This window comes from Apteryx mantelli, chromosome 2, assembly GCF_036417845.1.
Source record: "Apteryx mantelli isolate bAptMan1 chromosome 2, bAptMan1.hap1, whole genome shotgun sequence".
In the NCBI taxonomy this organism is placed as follows: domain Eukaryota; kingdom Metazoa; phylum Chordata; class Aves; order Apterygiformes; family Apterygidae; genus Apteryx; species Apteryx mantelli.
In genome coordinates, this window is record NC_089979.1 from 29226616 (window position 1) to 29249855 (window position 23240).

At 38.7% G+C, this 23240-nt stretch overlaps 1 protein-coding gene across 6 annotated transcripts in view; it reads left to right on the forward strand.

Annotated features, from left to right (window-relative positions):
• OXR1 (oxidation resistance 1) overlaps positions 1–23240 on the forward strand; it is a 279502-nt gene that overhangs the window by 36228 nt on the left and 220034 nt on the right. For all 6 annotated transcript variants that reach the window (XM_067290410.1, XM_013954678.2, XM_067290409.1 and 3 more), the window contains exon 2: positions 4329–4409. In XM_067290410.1, coding sequence (XP_067146511.1) covers positions 4393–4409 — 17 coding nt within the window. In that variant the 5' untranslated portion in view covers positions 4329–4392. The remainder of the gene's footprint in view (positions 1–4328; positions 4410–23240) is intronic.

Below are 23240 nucleotides of genomic sequence, written 5' to 3' on the forward strand. Positions count from 1 at the left end.
ATCTGTTGCAAAGTGAGTCTCCTTACTTTAAACAGCCTTTCTTAGCAGTTTAATTTCAACTGACTGTTTTGAAGACTGCGAGGACAGTTCTCACAGGCTGTTCTGCCTCTTTCCTTTGGGGGCAGTCATCTCTAGCAGAAAGGGGTAACATTCAGCTCAAAGGTGCTAGCTGTCATGCAGTTACCTTTGGTAAGTTGGTGGAATGCTGTGGGAAACGTTATGCAAGGGAAAAAATGTCCAAAGTCTGTACTAACGTTCTGTTTAGCACATCTGTTGATATGCTTGATACTGACTGGATTAGTCCTGTTTTCAAAAAAAAGAGAGAGCTGTGCCTCAAGGAAAAGGAAGGTGATGCTGCCAGCAAAGATTCGGCTTTCTTAGGTGCCAACATATCCAGCACCCCGCTCCTGACTTTTGCACCAGTCACCTTCAGGGGAGGATGCTTCAGCTACTCATCAATTTTATATCTGTTGTTTTCCTCAGATAGCTTGTCCTGCTTTCTGAGAAATCACAATACCTTATATCATCACTAACATCATTATTATTTATATCCACAGAGCCAGGAAGCATCAGAGCCCTTCAGTTGAAGTGCTGTATGAACATAAAGGCAGTCCTACTTCCTAACATAAGATGCTTAAAATATAAAAAAATGCTTGTGAATTGTGCTCTTTTGTGGGAATAGAGATGTTCATTGATAATGATTGGAGATCATGATTGAATCATCATTGAAGATGATGACTGAATAAACTGGAATGAAATTGTTAAATGTGGCAAAATTCCACTGATGTTCCTGGGATCAAGGACTGTGTTATTTACAGATGTGTGTCCTGGACTTCTAGGTCACAACCTAAATACTTTCAAAAACTTAAATCAAGGAACCTGAACCTTGCTACTTCTAAGAGAAAAGGACACTCTGACTATCTTTATAGTGCATTTACAAATTTAAGTTCCACATTCTATAATGAACTGTCTAAATGACTTGAGATAATTATGTGTGTATATGTAAGGTAGGGTTGAGTTGCAATCCTAAATCTCATCCATGCTGAGTGTGCATACTCAATTTCTGAGCTATATATCTCACAGTATAGGCATAGCTCATGATTGTCAGGCTAACTAGCAGCCTAAATAGGGAACTGGAATATGATTTCCCGAGACATGTGAGGAATGTATATGCCCCAAATCCATTGATCTTCAACAAGAGCTGGTCACTTAGCTTATCTGGAGGCTTTTGAAATTCCCAGTCAAGATAGCTAACTTGAAACATGCGTTTGTTATGCTCTCAGTATAAAGTGACTGATGTTAGTGAGCGGCAGGGAGAATTATTGCATAGAAAGAGAAATATACTGTAGGCTGATGATATTTGTGCTGCGTGCCCAGCTGCAGGGCTCTGAGCCTGGAATGAGAGAGCATGGAAAGGAAGAGGGAGATTCCCTTCATCTCTTCCTTGTAGCTGTACAAGTGAAGGAGCCACACTGATTAAAAAAAAAAGGAAATGCTTTAAGAGCAACTGATAAATTGAGACAAAAATGTCACTGCCCCATCCACAATGAAATATGGTGCTTTGAAAATACCAATTTCATGGCTGGAGATAACAAGACATTTTACCTGGCATGACATGGAGACGTGAAGTTCCCTTGAGCATCTTACAAATTTAGGATGGAGCTTGTAGCCAAAAATCCTTCTGTCAGTCAAATCATGTAATCACAGCTTCTTTCTGATGAACAAAACATTTATATTTAGATTGCACATTTACCTAAAAAAATCAACTAAACTAGGTTAGAATTATTTATTTTGTAAGCCACATCTTTTTGCTTTGAATTGAACTTTTGGGAGTAGGGCAAAAAGGTTTTAGCAGCATCAAAATTACGTGTTGTAAGGGCCGTGGGAGTGTGCAATAGTGTTCACAAGCTAAGTGAACCGCAGTTGCGAGGCATTCTGGCAGGCTCATAGTCTCGTGGGAAGGGACCTGGTGGCACCATGGTGGGGGGGCCTTGACCTGGAGCAGCTGGTGCCTGTGTGCTCTCAGTTGCTGTTCAGGTGCTCTTAGGGAGAGCAGCGACCGGAGCACTGTGAACAGCGGCTGCAAAAGGGACTCAGCGGTTTGCGGGGCAGTTAGCAGGGCAGGGCGCATGCCGAGTGCCCAGAGCACTGCTGGGGCTGCTCCTCATGGTTGCTCTTCTCAGTTTGTGCAGCAGTTCCAGTCTCTGCTTCCAGCTCTGCTGGGAGCTGCTTCTGACATCTTTGGATCTGGGCTCCTGCTGGGAAGGGTGACTCCTGCTTTGGGAAGGTCGAGCTCACAGACAGCAGCAGAGAACTGTAGCTGCAGCTATGGCCTGCAGCAGCAGCTGGCATGGTGGGGGCATGGAGGGGCCCAGCATCTCTGCCCAGGATTGCCATGGGCTTCTTGAAGATTGTGCAATGATGATCTCATCACATCGCAGGGCACGTTCTGGCACCAACTGGTGCTAATGCCTGTGGCACGTTGGAGGCCTTGGTCCCGATGGCATTCCAGGGAAAGATGCCACTGTCTTGGTGGGGGGCTGCAGAGCGCCTGGGACCTCCCCTGCTGCTGGGGCAGTGGGGGCCTCTCCTGCGTGAAATGTGCACTGATGGACATGCTGCAATGCTGGGTGAAGGAGCTGCAAAAGAGGTGGACAGGCTGCGCACCATCAGGGAAAGTGAGGAGGAGATTGACAGGGTCCTTGCAGAAAATCTGCAAAGACAAGAGCCTGAGACACACAAAGTCAGGAAAGAGGGACAGCTGCAGACCGTGATTAAACAGGTAGCGGAGGGTGGCTGCCAAGACGGAAGAGGCGGGAAGCTTGTGACTTCTGGAAGCAGAAGAAGGGTTCCTGCTCCACCAGTACGCAAAGCATGGGGAATAAGCAGGAGGAATTAGAAGTCTGTGCACAGCTGCAGAGCTGCGACTGTATTGGGATTATGGATACATGTGGGGTAGTTCTTGATTGCGACGCTGCCAAGGATGGATACAGGCTCTTCAGGAGAGATGAGGTGGGCAGGCCGGGAGAAGGGGTTTTACTCTATGTAAAGGAATGGCTCAAATGCTGACTGAGCCCAAACACAAGAAGGAAGTACACAGAGGGTGAAAGCAGCGGCAGGCTGCTTGGGAGGAATACAGAGACATGTAGAAACATGTAGGAATAGAGTCAGGAAAGCCAAAGCTCAGCTGGAGTTGAAACTAGTGGGGAGGTGAAAGAAAACAAGAAAGGTTTTTGCAAGTACATCAGCAGCAAAAAGGAAGGTTAAGGACAGTGTGGGCTCATTGCTCAGTGTGGCAGGCAAGCAACAGAGAAAAAAGGTTGAGCTGCTCAATGCCTTTTTTGTCTGTTTTCACTGGAAAGGCTTGCCCTCAGGCCTGCCGGGTCCCTAGGCCTCCTAGCAGAGTCTGTGGACGTAAAGCAGTACCCACAGTAGGGGAAGTTAGAGTTAGGAATCACTTAACCCACATGGAAGTACATGGGACCAGATGGGATGCATTCAAGGGTGCTGAAGAAGCCATTGCGAGGCTGCTCTCAGTAGGATAAAAGTCAATGGATGCAAGTTGTAACGTGGGAAAATCTGATTAGATGTTGGGAAAAAATGTTTTCACCATGACATTGGTCAAATACTGGAACTGGCTTCCAAAGATGTGGAATCTCCATTCTTGGAGGTATTCAAGACTCCACTGGACATGTCCCTGAGCAACCTGATCTAATTAGACCTGCCTTGAGTTTGGGGGTTGGACTAGGCAGTTCCTTCCAATTTAAATTATTATATTATTCTATAATATTTTCATATTTTTATTTTTTATAAAAAGGTTGGAATTACTTTTTGTTCAAATATTAATATTTCTTGAGGTCTGTACTCAGTAGGCCCAATCCAGGAATTTTCTCATTGATGTTAATAATGATTTTGTTGAATGACTACTTTAGTTAATACTGAGCACCAAAATGTAATTTAGGTTTAAATTTATGTAGCTATGTTCAGAAGGGCAATTCAAGAAGATCCTGCTTAGGTGCTGTGAATACTTCACACAGGCACATAAATTTCCCTTTCAGAGACAGGGGCTTTTAGATGTTGCTCTACCAGATAGCACTATACTTACATCTTTTGTTGAATATCTGCCTAACAGTTTCAGGTCTAACCTCTACCAGTAGGAGTTGGTCTTAGATTTGTTAACCCTATGTATCTTTATATTTCTCTAAAATTGTTAGTTTTTTTCTGAAGTTGCATTGGAAGATGTTTACTAATATACTTATTGTTTGGGATATTAACATCCAGGTCCTGAGTTACTTAGTCTAAAAATCTCTCCCTTTATTCTCATCCAGGTCAACAAAAACAGCCTGTGCAGATCAGTACATTCATAAATGTGAAGCAAACCACCCGACCATCATGTTTGGCACTAAGAGGTCAGTTTTCATCTTTTTTGTCACGCTTTTCATCTCCAAAAATAGTATAGCTGATGTGAGTCTAATCTGAAAACTTTATTTGTTCTAAATGTATTGTTATACAAAATACATGCACTGGATATATTGCACAAGCCATTGCATCACACTGAAGCAGCTTACCAGTTACCAGGTGATAAACAGTCGCATGCTTCTGTACTTATGGGACTTCAACAGGAGATTCTGATTTTCTCCACAGAATGAAGATACTATAGACCATTCTTCCTCTTTGTTAAGTCCCTGATTTTTATGCTTGTTGGCAGGCATTTAGTTTTTTAGTATAAGCTTATTCCCTTCCCCACTAGTCAAAGACTTCAACACATATGTCGCAGTAGCATGGGAGCTTACAAAACTTCTGGCCTGTGCAGAGGCAACCTATAATGTTGCACCTGTAGCAATAGCTCACCTTTTTTGAATTCTTGGGAAGAGGGGAGGCTAGCTTGCCCCTCTATGAAGCAGTATCTTGCATGCCTGCAGGAAGCAGGGGTGGCTAATAGAATTAATAACTAGAAGCAACTCGGTTTTCTGAGGCATCAGCTCCCACACGAGTTCCACAAGGCTTCAGTGTGAGCCGTAGCCCCTTCTCAACTCAGGGTACAACCCATGGGCTGACTGAGACGTCTGCTTCCCTTGAGTGCCTGCAAGTGTGGAAACTGCTGCCTCACGCTAGGACAAATTCAGTGTGGTATTTTGTGTCTGTCTGAGGTGTATTGACTTCTGATTCTAGAATCTGTTACCTTGACTACCATCATATTCAAATACAATGCTCAAATGAAGTACATTTTTTGAGTAATTTTTCCACAGAAAGGAAACTTTGGTCTTATCTTTGGATAAATACAGAAAATGTTATTTTGGCAATATGTACAAATTTAAGATTACTGTTGCTGAAGGTATAGTAAGGGAATTGCAAACTTCGTATTTGAGGATTTGTCCTTTTAACTGATTGTCTCTGCAGAATATTATCATTCAAGTTAACCAAAGGCATTTTGCTAAATGTAGTAAATTGTATTATAGTTGAGCTGGGTTAACTATTTTTGCTACCATTTAATATTAACCCATAAGAACTCCATCTAGGCTGATTTAAGTATTTTTTCTTCTCTGGATGGTCTGTTTGTCTTTTCTCAGCATTTTAAAGCAATGACAAAAAGAAGAGTTGTGTCTGATAGCTTTCTTTGAGTAGCCTTGGAAATTGGTTCTGTAAATCCCTTTTCTCCCAGACTGAATTTTGATTACTATGCAGATGGCAATTCCTCATATGGAATTTTACGGAAAATGCAAAATTCTCTTCCATGTCTGCAAACAAGAGTTTTTATGAGAAAATGTATATCTGGGCAAGAGAAGTTCTCTGCCACTCCTCTATATTGGAAAGAGAAAATATAACCATATTCAACTTTTAATTGTTGTGTTTTGCTATTCCTCACTTTATTCATACTGTTGTGAACAACTTATGATAAATAAAGGGTTTCCTGCTTGTAGGAGGGAAAGAAAGTCCACTTCTATGGAGTGCACTTCCATACAATAGTCTCCTATATGTAAACTGAGAAAATATATCACATAATCTTGAGATTGCTACCATATTTTAATTAGGCAGTGATTGACTGCTTGTTAGTTATTCCATTCTCACAAGTGCAGTGCATTTTGAATTTAATTTTCATAGATGACTGTTAATTGTGAATAGCAAAATCTTGGGTTTTAAACTGATCATTTTTAAAGGTTATAATTTCCTACAAATAGATTGTCCAAGACCAGTGAGAATCTTTGAAAATCTTGGTTTGAAATGTTAATTCTCTTCATAAAAAGAAGTGTTGTATTTACATGAAAAATATCATTTTTCTATAGGAAAAGATGATAAAGGTTTATCTTCCTCTAAAATGAATTTGAATTGGTTCTAATAATACATTGCCAATTATAATAGCCACATAACAGTTAACAAATTCTAACTTAAAGATTAAATTATCTCTTGTCTCCAGATTGTCAGGAGCTACCAGGTGTATAGTGTCTCAGGTCCTTTTTTTTTTTTAATTTTTACCTTTTTTTTTAATTTTACGTGCAAAGTTCATATTTAACAGATAATCCCTGTTGAACTGATAGAATGATGAAGCTGATAAAAGTAACTGTCCTATCAGAACAATTATAACAAAATTAGCCTGTAAATGTGGAAAATAATTTCTCAATTGCTTTACAAGAAGCTGCATTGTCAACATGAACTGACATTGCTTATGAAGAGGTGAATTTCTCTTTATTTCAAGTTAATTTGAGAGCTGATCCCACAGCTTTAAATGCTCAACTGTTGTGTTTTCCCTGTGTTGTCTTTTATTCTGCTCTCATATTTTTCTCTACTACGTTAATTTTTCTCCAGTTAATTGAATCTACAATAGACACCAGCATGGAAATAGCAGAGGTCAATATGTATATCAATGCGTTTCTGATGTGATGTATTATTCATGTTGTGTACTCATTACAGTCTTGTGAGAGCAATTGCCAATAGCATTCTTCTCTTGTGGAAGGGAAAATTAAGTAAGCGGCTCTAGGAAGGAATTTTTACTTTGTGGGAACCTACTTTTTGTGGGACAGAATGGAATTTGCTCTGCAAATAGATAAAGTCAGGCCCCAAATTAGCAGTTCCTCAGGATTTGCCAGGACTCTGGCTGACTCTTTATCTAACACTGGCATCACAATGTTCAGGGGTACTCTACCCTGTGGTTCTATACTTTCTTCAAACTGGAAACCTTACACTGTATAGGTCAATTAAATTATTTTCACTTGACTGGAGAGTATTTCTCCTGGATGGCACGCTCAGTTCTCTTTTCCTTCCCTAGCCTAGATCAAGCACTTCAAGTGATGGCCTACATGTCAAATCTAACCCACAGCACCCAACTATTTTGTCCCTAAATAAGTTTAGCAGACTGAAGGAAGAAATTGTGAGAAGTGGGAGGTGAGAGTTATGAGTACCTTTGCTCAAACATATATGTGGTATGGCTCAATTTCTGGAGCTGCATCCATTTTCCCCCATTTTGAGAAGTCTGTGAGTTGGCATGCGCTTGATTTGAGCTTGTGATGGAGGATACCACCTTTGTACTGTGAAGCACCCAAACTCCCACTGATATTTCTAGCTAATTAGAAGTTAGCTGGCATACTGAACTCTGGCTGAGTTGTGTCTTGCCATGACTGTGTGACTTCTCCGTCCTCTTCCTTCCCCCCAACCCCATTGGTCTGAAGCTCAAAGAAGTCCATAGAGCTAAGGAAGGAGTTAGAGCTTGCATGATCTGTTGCCAGTAGTTGGTCTGTTGAGGGCTAGTGTCACTTAGATGAAATTCAAGCTATTTATTTCCTTTCCAAAGGAAAGATAGAACAAGGTGAGCAAGAAGAGGAAAGGATGCTGATCTCCAGGCACCCTGATCACCCTGATGTGAAGTCAGGATTTATTTTTATTGAGGTCTTCTTTGTGAAAAGCTTTTTATTTACGGGGTATGACTTTACCCAGAGGTGGCTGGCAGTTTATGCTGCTGGTAGCTTCCACTAGGTGTTGATGGTTTAGTGCTTCATGATGGACAGCCCAGTTTGTGTGAACTGCAGTGCTGAGAGCCCCTTGGCGAATGGTCCAAATGCTGCATAATATAACAGTCATTCCTGGAGGCAGATATTTTTCATTCCAAATCATATTCTGATCAGCCATTCAAGAAAGTTATTATAAATTTTCTTAGACTAGGTCTTTCAGAAACAATTTGAGTCTTATGATAAGTAGAAAAATAAACCTTTTTTCCTGAGTCTACTTATATTGTCAGGTTTATGATTTCAGATGATAGCTGAACTGGGCAAGTAATGTGACTGGTTAGAAGGAGGATGAAGAGCTTTGGAAAGAAACATCATCTTTTTAGTCACTGTCAAACACTGATTTCCTATTCTTATATCTGTTTTCTTATTAGAAAGTCAAGGAAATAGTGTTCCTTTATGAGTTCCTAGTATCGACTTCTTATAGGGTATTCAAGATAATATAAGCCTAGTTGCTTCTTTCCCTTTGACTGTACTGCTAATAATTCTGGCCTGTCCAAAGATGAGCTGCAGAAAGGTTATGGTTGCACATGGTTTCTAAATTTCTATTCATATTTTTATTGGCATTAGACCTGGTCCATTCCTGTGTTTATTCTGATGCCCCTGCCAGGTTCCAAAGCATGGCCAATAGATGGCCAGTAAACTCTGTTCTGTTATCGAAAACTAAGACCAGGTGACATAGACAATTCTTTTTTTTTTTTTTTTTTTCCAAGTTACCAACAGAATTATCTGGTTTGGCCTAAATTCACATGGTGCTCACTTTGCCCTTTCTTCTGCTTTTTAATAGAAAGTGACACTACTCGAATAAAGCTGTAACATGCTTTATGTCTTCTGCTCTATTATGCAATTAACTTTGTTATTGCTGAACTTTGTTACAGTAGTGAAGTGCAAAATAGTATCTATTGACATGGACTTTTTTAAGTTTACTACCATTTCCCAAATATGAACCTTAAACGTCTTGTGATATTTTATTGCTTCTGGGCCTGCAGGCTGAATAATGCAAAATGATATGGTAGCTGTGGGACTTGCTTTCTAATTTAACCAGAATAGATGCAATATAGCATACAGAAGTATATAAGGCAATAGAATGTGAGACATCCTATGCTGACTATCTCTTGGTTTTCAAGGTTTGTTTCTCTTCTGCACATATGAGCATCTTATCCAGCCTGTGTCATGCTTAATGAGAGCTCAGATGTAATAATAGATCACATAACTCATAACATGGGGTAACCCAAACCTTTGGTGTATCCTCTGTCTCTCTGTTGCAGAGTTCATCCTTCCGACATAGACTGTGACTCTGTCTTTTGATAACCCATCACTTCTCCCAACAGTATTTGTTCTAGCTGTAGGTAAGCAAAGAGAGGAGATGGAATGGAGTGCGTGGACACAATTATGAGTGATTGCTTGCTGACATCAAATAACAACAGGGGAAGATCTTTCTTCTTCGCCTTAAATGTTCACACTGTCCCAGTGCCAACTGATCCAGGATGTAAGGGGCTACATTCTCTGCATTTCTTGACAGCATTGTATGTTGGTAGCTTTAGATCTTATCCATACAGCAGAACTTTCCTGTGGATGGAATGACCTTCTCAGGTCATTTATCTGCTTAATTTTCCTCTCATAAAAAGAATCTTTTCATTTGATTTGGTCTTTGCTACACACTACTTTCTCTGATCTCTTCTTGCTCAGTTTCCTGCTTTCTGTCTATACCTTGTCTGCACGCCTGCTGTGCATCTTCTGCCTCTTACACTCAGTCCACCAGCTTGGACTCAGTTCACCCAAATTCTTACCGATCTCCTTGTGGCTAAGTTGGTCCAGGACTCTGTACTTACCCTCTGTAGTACAGTAGCTACCTTAAACGTGCACTTCTTGAAAACGTATCCTCTGTTAGCTTACTTGAGTCTCACTTCCCTTATCACACCTCCTATTTGAGGGAAGGGTGAGATTACAGAGAGTTTTGATCTTTCTCTGTCTGATAATAATGAAACTAAAACCTAAAGCAGCAATGTTAAACTAAAGAAGTAATAGGATGTCAACAATTTCATTTGCCATGGATCTACAAAAAGTGTCCTGAAGAGCTTACAGGAGATGACTATAAAAAGCCCAGTCAGTGTTCATACTTCGAACCCAAAGGCTTAAGCCCCAGTAAGCTGGTTGCAAATTATGATTATACAACAAAATGCAGGAAATGTTTATTTTTAATTTACCAATCCATCTAAGCAAAGCTTTTGCTTCCTATACATACAAATAAAATCAAAGAAAAAGCAAGCAGCTTTTTAAAATTTCTGTTAAGCAACTGCATCATTAATGTGTATGAATATTTAAATATAATCTATGTTTATACAAATAAAAATATAAAAAGTTTAATTTTTGTGTTTGAATTAATCTGAAATGATCAACTTTTTCTCAATTATTTTTTAAAGAGGGCTGTTTTGCAGTAAAGCTCCTCCTGCCTTGTGTGGAGCCTTTCAAAGGCATGAGTTGCATGAGTTAAACGACCTAACTGGCATGTATATTCAAATCTTTTTGTCAGAGAAAGTCACTTCCTCCATTTCTACATGACCTTTATGCTGTAGCTGTAATATTCAGAATTATTTACTTCTGCTATTGTGTTTCTTTGCTATATCTTGGAGTTTCTGTAAGAGGGTCTGATTATTTCCTGCAGATTATAGGATTACACTTGCACTTAAGTTATAAACTTTAATACTATAAGTTACAGCTTCAAAAGTGGCTAGCACCTGAAATTACAAAGTGGACCTGGCATCTCAGTAACTGAGTAGTTTTTTGCTTTTTGTTTTTCTTTGAATTGGAGCATTTCTGAAGTGAGTGGAAGTCTGTCTTCTCTTTATGAGACAGAATTTCACCTTAAGTTTCTAACAAATGCTTCATAACTTCAGTGACATGTTATCAGAAACAACGTTTTCTATCTAGTCCTTCTTTGTCACAATAATTTCCTGGCCAATTCAGCGGTTTTTGATTGTGTTTCTGATGCTGCTGGAAGAAGTGGACATCCTTGCCCTCCTGAAACAATTATGCAGAGTCATCTCAAGGTTATTTGATGCTTTAATGGAATTTTTCTAAAAGAAACACGAGTCATTTTGCACATGAACAGTAGCAAACGATTCTCTGCTTGTATGTGTATTTTTAACTGACATATTGGTATTTTAGGATTAAATCATGGTCTTGTTTGTGACATGCTTAATAAGGACTAAGATTTTGCCATTATGTACTACCTTTGCAATCGATGCATACATATATATATCCTGTAGACTGTTTAATACCATGCCTATATCCTTTACCAAGTGTGATGGGGAAAAAGTTGTTTGCTTTTTCCTTGCAAGAAATGCAATTTGATGAAAAACATGCTAAGGCATATATCGAAGGCCTATCCTGTGGTGCGATAAAATCCGTCGAAAGTGAAGGTACTCATGCCGCCTTTCAGCCATTTCTTCTTGCATAGAAAAGCATGAAGATGTTTCCCAAATAGGGATGAACTTTTGCTCATGCTCAAATTTTGTGCTGAACTTGGACCTCAGTGCCCTGTAGATATTTCCACTTGTTGATATGTTTCCAGTCCTAATAGAATTGTTCCTGTTGGATTCTAGCTGTAAAAATAACTTTGTAAGAGTTTTCTAATTTTCAAGAAATAAAATTAGATTAAAGATTATCAGTGCTGTCACACCTGAAACCTAGTTTGAATTTAAAACAACACCAGTTTAATTTCAATTTAAATGTGAAATGTACATGTACAAACATCAGTTCCTGACAGAGTAAGTGGCGTTATATAGACTCTGCTATATCTCTCACATGTAGAAATGGCTACATTGGTTTTCAAAAGTATGTTTTTTCTCGAGGGTTGCTATATGCTTGCCAGATATCTCTCTGAAACCTTCCATTAGTCTTCCTAAGCAGAATTGGTACAATGTAATGCAATTGTGGTGTTCTGCAGACTTTTCAAATGCTTCTGGCAATTGCACGATTTCTTAGATGTTTCCCCTGCTTCAGACGTTTCTTTTTTAATCCTTTACTGCAATCATAATACTATATCAGAGAGTTTTGCTTCTCTCCCTGTATTTTTGTTTCCTAACAAAAATCCCAACATCCTGATTTAAAAAAAAAATCATTTTGTAATGGGATGTTTACCTCCTGCCTGTATGTATAAAACCCTAGGGTTAAATTTTCAAAGCGGTGAATAGTAGTTATCTGCACAAATACTGTCTTCTGCTAATGGGATTTGTTCGTGCTGCTCCCTGGCACCTTTTTAAATGTTCATATTAGTGATTGATTTTATTATGGCGTTCCAGATGATACTTAGTAAAGCGTGTTCTGATCCTGCATTCGGTAGCATGAACCAGTCAGAGGGAACAGGACCAGCTAAACAGCTGAGTCTGTGTTGCACTGCCACAGAGAGTGGTCGTATGTTGTGGGCTCTGTATTTATATGGTTATAAATTACCTATTTTGCAACGCTAAAATAAATGAAGAAAAGCATCAGCACTGCTAGCTTTCTGGCAGGGAGTCTAAGGACAACTTGGTATGCCTTGTGTATCTAGCTAATGCCACTTTGATGGAAAGTTTTAATTAAGTGCATGTCTGTGCATGCAGAAAAGAAATTAAAGGCACTTGAGAAAAAGAAAGTGCATCTGCTCCAGACTTATTGAGGAGTAATTGGTGAGAGAACTAAATGACTTTCAATTTATTGGAAAATATTTTCTTAAATTTTACGAGAAAGTACAAGAAAATCAGTCTGAAGGGAAATTTATAGAATTAGTCTGTAGGTCTAATCCATTTGCTTCATACTTGTTGGAAGATAACATGGTAGTACAAGTTAGAGGTAGGGACTGTTAAGCTAATCTGATATGCTGGATTTCATTAAGCTCTGATAATGTAATTGTCAGAAGAATACTGAAAACTGGTTTACCTATGGCCAATATTTTTGATTTGCCATTTCTGTAACAGTTTCCAAGCTTCTAAGCAGCCAAAAATTTATTTTTGCTACCAGTATAATTTTTATAGCAAATCTCATATCATTAGGTAGCTATGGGAATTCTAGCTCTGTTTCCTGGTCCTCATAATTATGGGGAAAATATTCACTGAATTCTTTTCAGATTATTTAGGAGAGAAGGATAAAGCAATGCAGCTAGGCCTGTAATGCATACTACCTGCAGGGCAGCCCAGGGAAAGCCCTGTAGGTTAGGCATTTGTTTCTCCTGCATGCATAGTAACTCACAACTGAGATGCTGGAAGTCTGGCTAAAGCCACTGTCCCCAGCCTGATCCACCTCAGCTGCTGCCATTGCTGAGGTGCTAAAGCTCAGTGCAGGCTGGTGTCCTGTGTTATCATTTCTTTATGAAAACTGAACACAGCATTCCTCTTAATTTTTTTTTAGGCATGTTTAGTCCAATGGTTTGGAGCCCTACCTTATCCAACGAGCTAAAGAAATGGACATTTGTGACATTTAACTGCTGAGCAGCTGCAAGGCAAAAGAGACCATTTAAACCTTTGGTTTTGATTTGTGTTATAACACTTATTAGGTTTGACCTGTTTAACAGGCAGGAATATTGCATTAAAGGTTCACTAACTTGTTGAGATATGTGAAAGGTTGCAGCAAACTCTAAAAGCCACAATAGTTCCTTCCTCCAGGAAAAGCCAAAAAGGTAACATTGGAAACGTGCAATACTTAGAAAGTCAGAAATGGAGGTGAAACAAAGCAAATTAAGCAACCCTCCACCCCAAATAAAAAAACCCCAAACCTGCAAAACCCAAAGACTTATCCTTCCTCATCTTTAAGTCTTTCTTGTGTTTCTTTATAAGTGACAATGTCTTTATAAATAAACAGTTTTCTCTTTTAAAATAATTGGTGATGGCTCAATAGCTCATATTTATCATTGTATATTTAAATATGCAGACTTCAGCAAATCTACGTCTGTGCTCTTGGGGAAAAAATAAGGCTTTAATTATATTCAGACTTAGACTCCCTTTCATCTGGTAGTTTACTTGCTTTGACAAGTGAATATACCTTCCTGAGCTCTGTGTTTTGTTTTTAAACCTGCTCTTCTGCTTACATAATTTTACTTTTGTAGAGATTTTAATTTTTTTTACCTTAATTGACACTAGTCAATAAAACAGATGTATTTATAGAGATTTGCACTTTGTTTCATATACACCAGTTAGTGTTGATAATATTCTATCCTTAAAATTAAGTGCTTCAGATATAGAAAGGGAGGTAAGCAATATTGCACATGACAATGCAGAGGTATTTTTTATTATTGCTATTCGGTAACCACCTCCCCCACCCCCCCACTCCCAGAGTGCTGAGTCAAGGAGCTGCTGGTTTTTTGGATATCTTCTGCTCTGCCTAATGAATATTGCCACAAGGCTGCAATATAGCTGCCTTTCTCATGTTAGTTAATGAGAAAGAAAAGGGGAGAGAGCCTGCAGTTTTGTTTTCTTAGAGAACATCAAATATAAGCTGTGGATCCTCCTCTCTGAGGAAGCATTAAAGCACCTGGACGTTGTGGTGGAGAATCTCTTTCCATCCAGGGGAACTCTCTAGCTGTGCAGGTCTGTTGGAGGCTGCTCCACTCACACTGTTATGGCAGGGAGAGTGGGAACTCTCAGGTCCTGAGGCTAGGACAGGACAGGCACGACTGAACAGAGCTCCAGCTTGATACTGAAGGAACAGGAAGACAAATAAGCTCTAGTTAAACAAAAGTGTGAAATTACTATTCTGAGATAACTGTGAGTGTTTCTACCATACAGTAAATATTAGGTGGATTAGCCCTCATTAAAAAGGTAATATTCCAACATTTCAAAGAAGAATGTGACTTTTGCAAGTGGAACAAGACTTTGGCTTCAGGACAGATGTAACGACAAAGGAATACTGTTTGTTTTTCCGTTCATTCACATGTGTAATGAGAAGCACTAACAACAGAAAGAATAACAAGATGCTTCATATTGTGATGACTTCCCGTAGGAGGTTCACTTGGACTCCAGCAGCTAGCTTTATGCCTATGCTATCATAAACATATCTATGCTACCAGAAACAGCTATGTGTTTTTTTCACTTTCCTTAAACACTCAAAACTCTCATTTGTAGCTGCTGGTCTCCATTGTGCCCTATGCCAGTAGAGATCCAAGACTCATTCAGAAAAAAGCTTCTGCGTGCATCATCTTTAATATAAACATAGAGTTGAATTGTCTGAATTGATACCTAGTTCATGAAGCTGACATTTAACTGACAGAGTTGCCATCAATGTCCTGAGCAGAGTTAGTCTGGCTTTCATGTTTTAGTAATTGTGAACAGCATGGATCCCCAGACCTGACTTTCAAGGTAGATTCATTAGGGCAAAAAAGATCATTAGCTGCTGGTGACGGACTGTTTCTCAGTAAGATAAACGCAAATTCAGACATGCTTTGAACTGCCAGTATAGGCTTGTTTCAGTGACAAAGGGAGCAGGTAAGCCATGGTATCCTGATTATCCATTTTGCTTCTGTCTGGAAAAAAAAAATCTTTGAAGACCACAAACTGTTGGAAATATATCGTCCTATGCACTAATGACCAGTAGAATTAATGAGATATCTCAAAGCTCCCTCAGCTCCCTCAGTGTCCAGCTAGTCATAGCATACTTATTTGAACTTCATCAAATACTTTTCAAAATGGCATGAAGATTTGATGTCACGAGAGAAACACTGGAAGCAGGTACCACCCATTTTAGTCATTCAGTTACTCATACAGAATGAAAAAAACTAACCAAATTTGGGTACCATTATTCTATGTGATGTACAACATATGATGAGATCATCTCTGCCTTGCTGTATTCTACTCTAACCATAGGTAAAAATTCATAAAGCCAGGATGAGAAGATTTTGATGATAGCCATTATTTTGCTGGAGAAAATTTTGTATGAAGAAGAAAAAGATGTGGCAATATCCCTTCTCTCTAATCTGTGAAAATGCTGTGGTGATAGTGGTAAACTACTATGGTTTGTCCATAAAATTATCTATTTCCCCAAAATCCCTTCTGAGGCATTTCACATGGGGGAATTTCACATTCCTGCTGCCTCTATTCTTACTGATTCTGATCAATAAGCACTCTGCCCACAGGCACAATTCTGGCTGCAGCTTCAGCACAGGAATAAGGGAATCCTTTCTTCTTGGCATATTAAATGAGAGATTGTATTTAATAGAACTTTACTGCAAGAAACTTTACTGCACCAAAAGAGCTTTACTGAAAGAAAACTTTTCCTTTGGTAAAGGGCAACACTTTTCTCCAGCTTTTACCTCCTGTTTGCATTGGCATCCTGAAAATGTGTGTGTTTGAAAAAGTTTACGGTCTCTTTCATTAGGCAAAATAAGATTTGTCATGCTCTGTGTATTATTTATCAGGAGCACTACCTTGTGCACCACTTCAGATAGATAAAAGATTTCTGAGCCGCTTGTGGTTCCATAGTTCTGGTCCTGTGACAATTTCTCAGAGAAAATATTTGTAGCTTATGTGATCACTAAGAGTTTTGGTTTCATACTGGCAATGACTAAGATGTGTGCAGTTTTAATCTCAAAAGAAGTCAAATGTAAACTTCTTTTAATAATGGAAGTTATTTAAATCTGGACCTCTTGTCTAGTTAATATCATTATTTTGGTTTTAAATTGACTTTTTTTTGGTTTTGGAATATGTCCAGGCAGCTGGACATATTCATATGAAGGGATTGAATGTAGCCTCACTAAACAGTCTGTGCATAAAAGAATAAAGATATTAGCATTTGATTATGAAATAGCTAGTATAGTTACTGGTAATCAGCTTTTTAAAAAATAATTCTTGTATGGGCTTCCTTCCCTCATATGCCTCTCTAGATCTCTCCGGTCTGTCTTGTGAAAATTTCTGAAAGCCAGTTTGTAAGACTAGACTGTCTTAACAGAAATCATTACTATCCATTAATGTGTGTTTTATGACAATTCAGTGCACATTCTCAATAGTGAGTGTCTGTAACCATCATAACATATTACCAAAGGATTTAGCAGATATTTTGTTCTGTGCAAGCCTTTAATGCAGGATAAATGATCTGCTAGATAACAAGGAATTCAGTTTTCTACAGGGATTCTTTGAAATCGTATGGTCTTTGCTGCTTAAGATAGCCTTGGATTTAACCCTCTCTCTTTGTCCTTTGTTCCATCCACTATTATAGCCTGTCACCATAGAAAAATAGCTGACTTGGCAAATATTGTATATTATTGCATAATTATATTGAAAATCCAAATGAAATCTCATCTCTTTACCTGACTCATCCATTATTTTGTGTTATTAGAGGGTAAGTACTGCTAATTGCAAGTTCTATACAGCTCATGGTTACAGATTTTTTAGCCTATTGTCCGGTGCATCCTATTATGTCATGGCTATTTCAAAGATCTAGCAGTTCCCGTAGATCTGTGTCCAAAGGCGAAGATTTGAAGCAGGGAATGAAGTCTTAGTAAGGTGAAAATCCTTGAACTGGTAAACTCCCTTTGCAGTTAGGATTTTTCTTGTACTGAATTGTGGCTGGAACCCTGTGAAATTATAAACGGCTGTGTCGGCCTCTGAATAAGAATTAAAGTATGTTCAGGAAATAACTATAGAAAAAAAGCTGCAGTTCTGAATAGATGTATGAACACATAATCTATTTACTGAATACTTTCTCACTAGAATTTTCTAAAATGTTTAAACCATCTCGGATGTCATAGGTATATTTATTCTGATTTATATGATCACAAGATTCACATTATAACTGAAGTCAAACTAAGGACGTTCTAGATTTCAAAGCTGCTTTCTTGGTTAGGACATATGATTTTTTTCTGTTATACATATCAGTTTAAATTACATAGTCTTATTATTTCATCACCATGAAAACATTAGGGAGTCTACACTATCAGTTTAGGTCATTTTACTACTAACAATACTTGGATTGATGCCTTTATAAGGTAGTTAATATACTACTTTTGTAAACTGTGTTTTTGAACTTTAAAGACTAGAAACAACTAGGATGCTAATTTCAGGTTTCATCCAAAATGAATCCCACCAGGACACCAGCCAACCCTGCCACTTACAGTTGTAGATTACTGCTTTAGGCAGTTGCCTATTGATTTTTTTTGTATGTCTGGCAGCCCCAAACATGCTTGGCTTGCTGTGCATTCATAGCACGCATCAAATGTGCTGCTATCAGAATTCCAGTACTGCTAGAACTGCTGTATGGAACACGTATTAAATACTGATTTAACATTAGCAGTTCAGTAGCTGGTGACCCAAACACTGCTTTTGGCAGGGATGTCTTTAAAAACATCTCTGTAGGTGTTGACACATTATCATTCTGTTTAGCTAGTAAGAACTGATGGGTTAACACCACCACAATGGGTTAAGGATCTAGAGACAAATAGATGTATGTCTTCCGTATACAAGGTATGGTAAATGGGTATTTTGGGTAGGTAAGCAAATTTAGTCAAGGAATGCTTTGTAGCTTTGGCAGATGGGAAGCATTAGTTACCTTTATCTGAGTCTGTGTTAATATCAGATAATTAAAACACTTCCTCAGTCTGTTTCTTCCTCTGGAATAATTCATTAATTCATCTTTTTTAGCTTCAAACTTGTAAAGATCTACTGCCATGTATGTTCATAGGTCATTACTGCTGGTCTACTGAGTGTTTGCAGTACTGGGTATTTAACATTTGTAGTCTGTGGCTCAAAAAATCCCAGTCTTATTCTAACAGAAAAAATGAATGGCTCTTTGGCTTCATTCATGGCAAGAGTGTTTTTGTGACTGATGTTTTTGTGACCTTGTTTTTCAGAAATACTTCGTATTACAGAATGACACTTAATGTGTACTTAACTGTAAATGTATAACGTGAAAATTTAATTAGTTTTGTAAGATATTTCATGTAACCTACTGTATGTGCTTTTGAGGTGTTTTTAAACTTTAATGAAACAAGATCAGAAATACAATATTGAAAGTATTTTGGAGGGGACGTTAAAAAAAAAAAAACCATAGCGTGCTAGGCCTTACTTTTGAGGTGGAGGCTGTAATTTTAGGAAACAGCTGGACCCAGAATAACAGCTTACTTCTGGCAAAAGGGGGAGGTTCTAGCTTCTCCCTCCTGTCACTCTGCTCCACTCCCTTCCTCGGTCTTGTTGCCTGAGCGAGAGACAGAGCTGTCAAGATGATTGCGTAGTGGGTGCATCTGGCTCACTAAAGCAGCAGAAGACCAACTGAGGTGAGTAACATTTTTTGCTATGTCAGTGAGTTGAATAGCCTTGCATCCAGGGTCAGGGCTAGTGCTGGGAGAGTACAGAGCTGGTGCAGGCATGGTGGCTGGGAAAAAGGACAGGAAGGAGGAGGGAAATAGGAGGGTGAAGAAGGCATGAAGTGTTGAAAATAATGTAATTGGGATGACTGATGTTAATTGGTACATGAAGTTGTTTCATTCTATAAATACCTGAGTATTTGTATGTTGAGACAGAAGCAGGGACTGTTGCCCATGAATTAAGTATGCCATATAGCAGGACTTTAAAGGTGCATAGAAATGAATAAAAATGCAATATGTTTCACATGAGCATTGCTTCAGGCTGATTTGTTTCTTGTAATGTGTATGAAAATCCCCTTGATACAGGTACAAGTTTTTCATGGTGAGAGTTCTCTGTGACATTTGGAAGAGGACTGTGACACTGAAACAAATTGTATATGCCTGTGTTGCATTTTATAAAATAAATTTTTGTATTTGGAAGATGCATCCAGGAAGCTCTAAACACATAAATTGGGACAGGATTTTCAAGGAAAAACAGCAATTTTATTAAGTTTCAAAGTTTTATGAAGAAGTCAGTAGTAAAGAGAGAAATATCTAGCAAGATATTCCAATGGCAAAAAAAAAAAAAAAAGCTACAGTCTTTACTAGATAGGACAGAAATTGGTACTGATTTATTTAGTACTGGTATTGAAGGAAAGCAATTGGTACTGATTGGAGAAACCACTTCTTCTTTTGAAAATAGAGTGGATTCCTTAAGACATCACAGTAAGGCAAGAATAAATCAATGCCATCACAACAAAAGACAGTCTGTTCAAGGGGACAGTTATAATCAGCTTCATGTTAGAATATTGATGAACATTTTTGTTTCCCTTCAATGAAAAATAGAATCATGTAATCACAGAATAAGTTAGTTTGGAAGGGATCTTTGGAGGTCATGTATTCCAACCCCTGTTTCAAAGCAGGGTCAACTTCAATGCTAGATCCAACTTTGAAGTTAGTTAGGCTGCTCAGGGCCACAAGCAGTCGAATTTTGAATATCTCCATAGATGAAGACTCCACAGCCTCTCGGGGCAACTTTTTCCAGTGCTTGACCTCACTTATTGTGAAGGATTTTTTCTTTATGCAGAGTTAGAATTTCCCTTTCTACAACTTACATTCATTGTCCCTTCTTCTTTCTGTGCAATTCTAAGAAGAATCTGGCTCTGTCTTCTCTAAACTTTCCATTAGGTGGTTGAAGGCAGCAGTAAGATGAGCCTTCCCTGAGCCTTCTCTTCTCCAGACTGAACAAACACAGCTCTCTCAGTCTCTCCCCATAAATCACGTGTTTCAGCCTCTGATCATCTTGGTGTCTGTCTGCTTGACCGGCTCCAGTTTGTCAGTATCTTTTTTGTACTGGGGAGCCCATGACTGGACACAGTACTCTGATGCAGTCTCATTGGTGCAGAGTAGACAGAAATAATCACTTCCCTTGACCTTCTGGCTAGGTCTTTCCTTGGAGATAAAGAAAAGTTGACTGGATGAGGCCCTGTCTTGTCCTAACTTCAGCACTGTATCTAATTTCAAAGTTGTCCCTGCTTTGAGCAAGAGATTAGGGCAGTTGACTGTCAAAGGTCCTTTCAGACCTAAGTTGTTATATGTTTCTACAGTTATATGCCATAATTCTTAATGATTTTATTTAATAAGTCTTATGAATTGAGAATGCTAATGTCGTATCTTGGTATGCAGTTAATATGTCCTAAACTTTGCATTTTTGCTCTTGTGCTCATTCTAGGGTAAGACGTAATCTTGTTTGAGTCCTAACTCTATGTAAGCCCTAGCCTATGTAACCAATATTTTTATAATGTACAGGAAATTTTATGCTTCTCATTATGGTAGGAGACAGAAGATATACTGTAATGATTTTCAATATTCTAATCTTAGAGAAAGAGCAGTCCTGACTGACTTACTGGGAGGGATGCTTTCCTGAATAGAGATGAAATTTCCCAGTATTTAGAATTAATTATATATTTAAATACTGCTGAAACAGGGACTTGGCACCGAAGATCACACAAACTATTTATGCGGAGTCAGCAGTTTTGCCCAAATCAGAGTCCTAACCAATGTGTGTGGGGTTTTTTTGTTTTGTTTTGTTTTTACCAGGACTGGTGGACTCAACAAAATTATCCCACTTTGGTAAGCCTTTCTGTCACCTGTAGCAAAATGGGTGGAGACAAGTAAACAGAAATACAGGTGGCAGATGTATGGCAAGCAGAGGCTGCCTGGTGGAGTTCACAGAGTAACAACTCCTGAATGAACTGATTGAGATGGCAGCCTAGACCCTTTCTGCTATTAGCACACTGCCATTTGGGTCTTCAGCCAGCAGCTCCAAAACCTCATGTTCACTACTTCAAGACATTGTGATGATGTAAAGCTGATTAAATGTATCTTGAATGGCTGGAAAAAGTAACTATATAGGTTTTAATTTAAAACAAATCTGTATCATAAAGATATTACCCATTGAGTTCAAGACTCCAGGATGACACAGGGAATGCTCTTCTTGTAGAACTAAATACATAACAAACATACCACACATACAGTGATGGCAACGAAGAACTAGCCCAAGACTGTGCACTGCACAGCATCAGGGTCTTAGGTTTATCGGTGAGAATTGTCTGGCCCAGAACTTCATCTGTTAACTCCCAGGCTATTGCCTAGCAATCTGCTGGTCTAGATAACTTGCTGGTAAAAATGGAATGATACTTAATAAGCAAAGGGTGGATTTATCCCTGATTGCTGGCCTTAGATTCACTTTCATCTAGCAGTTACCATACTTGCTGAACTGTGCTCTAATAAGTGAACTGGAAACCTCTATTAAGTATGTATGAAGATACATGTATTCCCCAACTGCTTTGACACAGACAACTAACTGCCTGTCCATCACATAGCCAGACACTGGACATCATTCTGGATGCTGTCCTGTTGCAGTATTCTGATGGGTTCCAGCTGGCTTATAAGCAAAAATGTTCCTCAGCCACTGCAAAGTCCTTAGAACAAGTGGCGCTTCGATATTATCCGCTGCAATGCTCAGCTCTACTGGTTCCTGAGTACGTGTTCTGGCGATAGCAAATGAAGAACGTGAAACTCAGTCTTGTTGGGTATCCTTACTGATATTCCCCCATGCATCTTTATGCTGGTGCTCAACCTAAAATGTCAATAATAGACTCCTATTCTTAGCATATTTGGAGAAAAACTGATCCCATTTTGTATTATTTTTGTGTGTGATAACCTGATAACCTGATGACAGGTTATCTTACCTGATGATACCTGATACCTGATGACAACTGAAATTGTTCTAGACAGTTTAATTAGAAAATGGAAAATGTTGAAAAATAATTTTAATGTGCCTGTGCATAATAAAATCCTTTGTAATGACTTGCCCTCTGAAAGCACATCTGAAGAATTACATTAAAAATAATGCTAAACCCATATAAGTTAATGTGAAAATGTTGGCAATGATTGCATTGATCAATGGAGCTTCAAGTGCTATCCACATTACAGTGAATTTGTGGGTTTAATCAGAGTAAGAGGAAACATTTGGGGAAAAAGAAGTCTTTCCTCAAATAGAACATAATAAAATACTTTTTTTTTCTTTATTGGTATCTTATTCCTATGTGACTTTACAGATATTCTACCTGTCAGTTGATATATCAGTTGATATCAGTTGATAAAGGATCATGATTTCATGGACGTTACATAGTACTTGATCAAACTCTTTATAATGGATGTTGCATAGTGCTTGATCAAACTCTTTACAATTGGAAAGGGAAACAGTGCTTCTAAATTCTGGTTTTATCTGGGCAAAATTCAGTTAGGAAATAATAGGTAACAACCAGAGGGAGTTCCAGATTCAGAAGGGGGCCAAACTCTGTGCTTGGATGTGGACACACATTTTCTTCTGATTTGGCTCCAGCTCCTGGTTTTGGCTATCACTCCCTAAA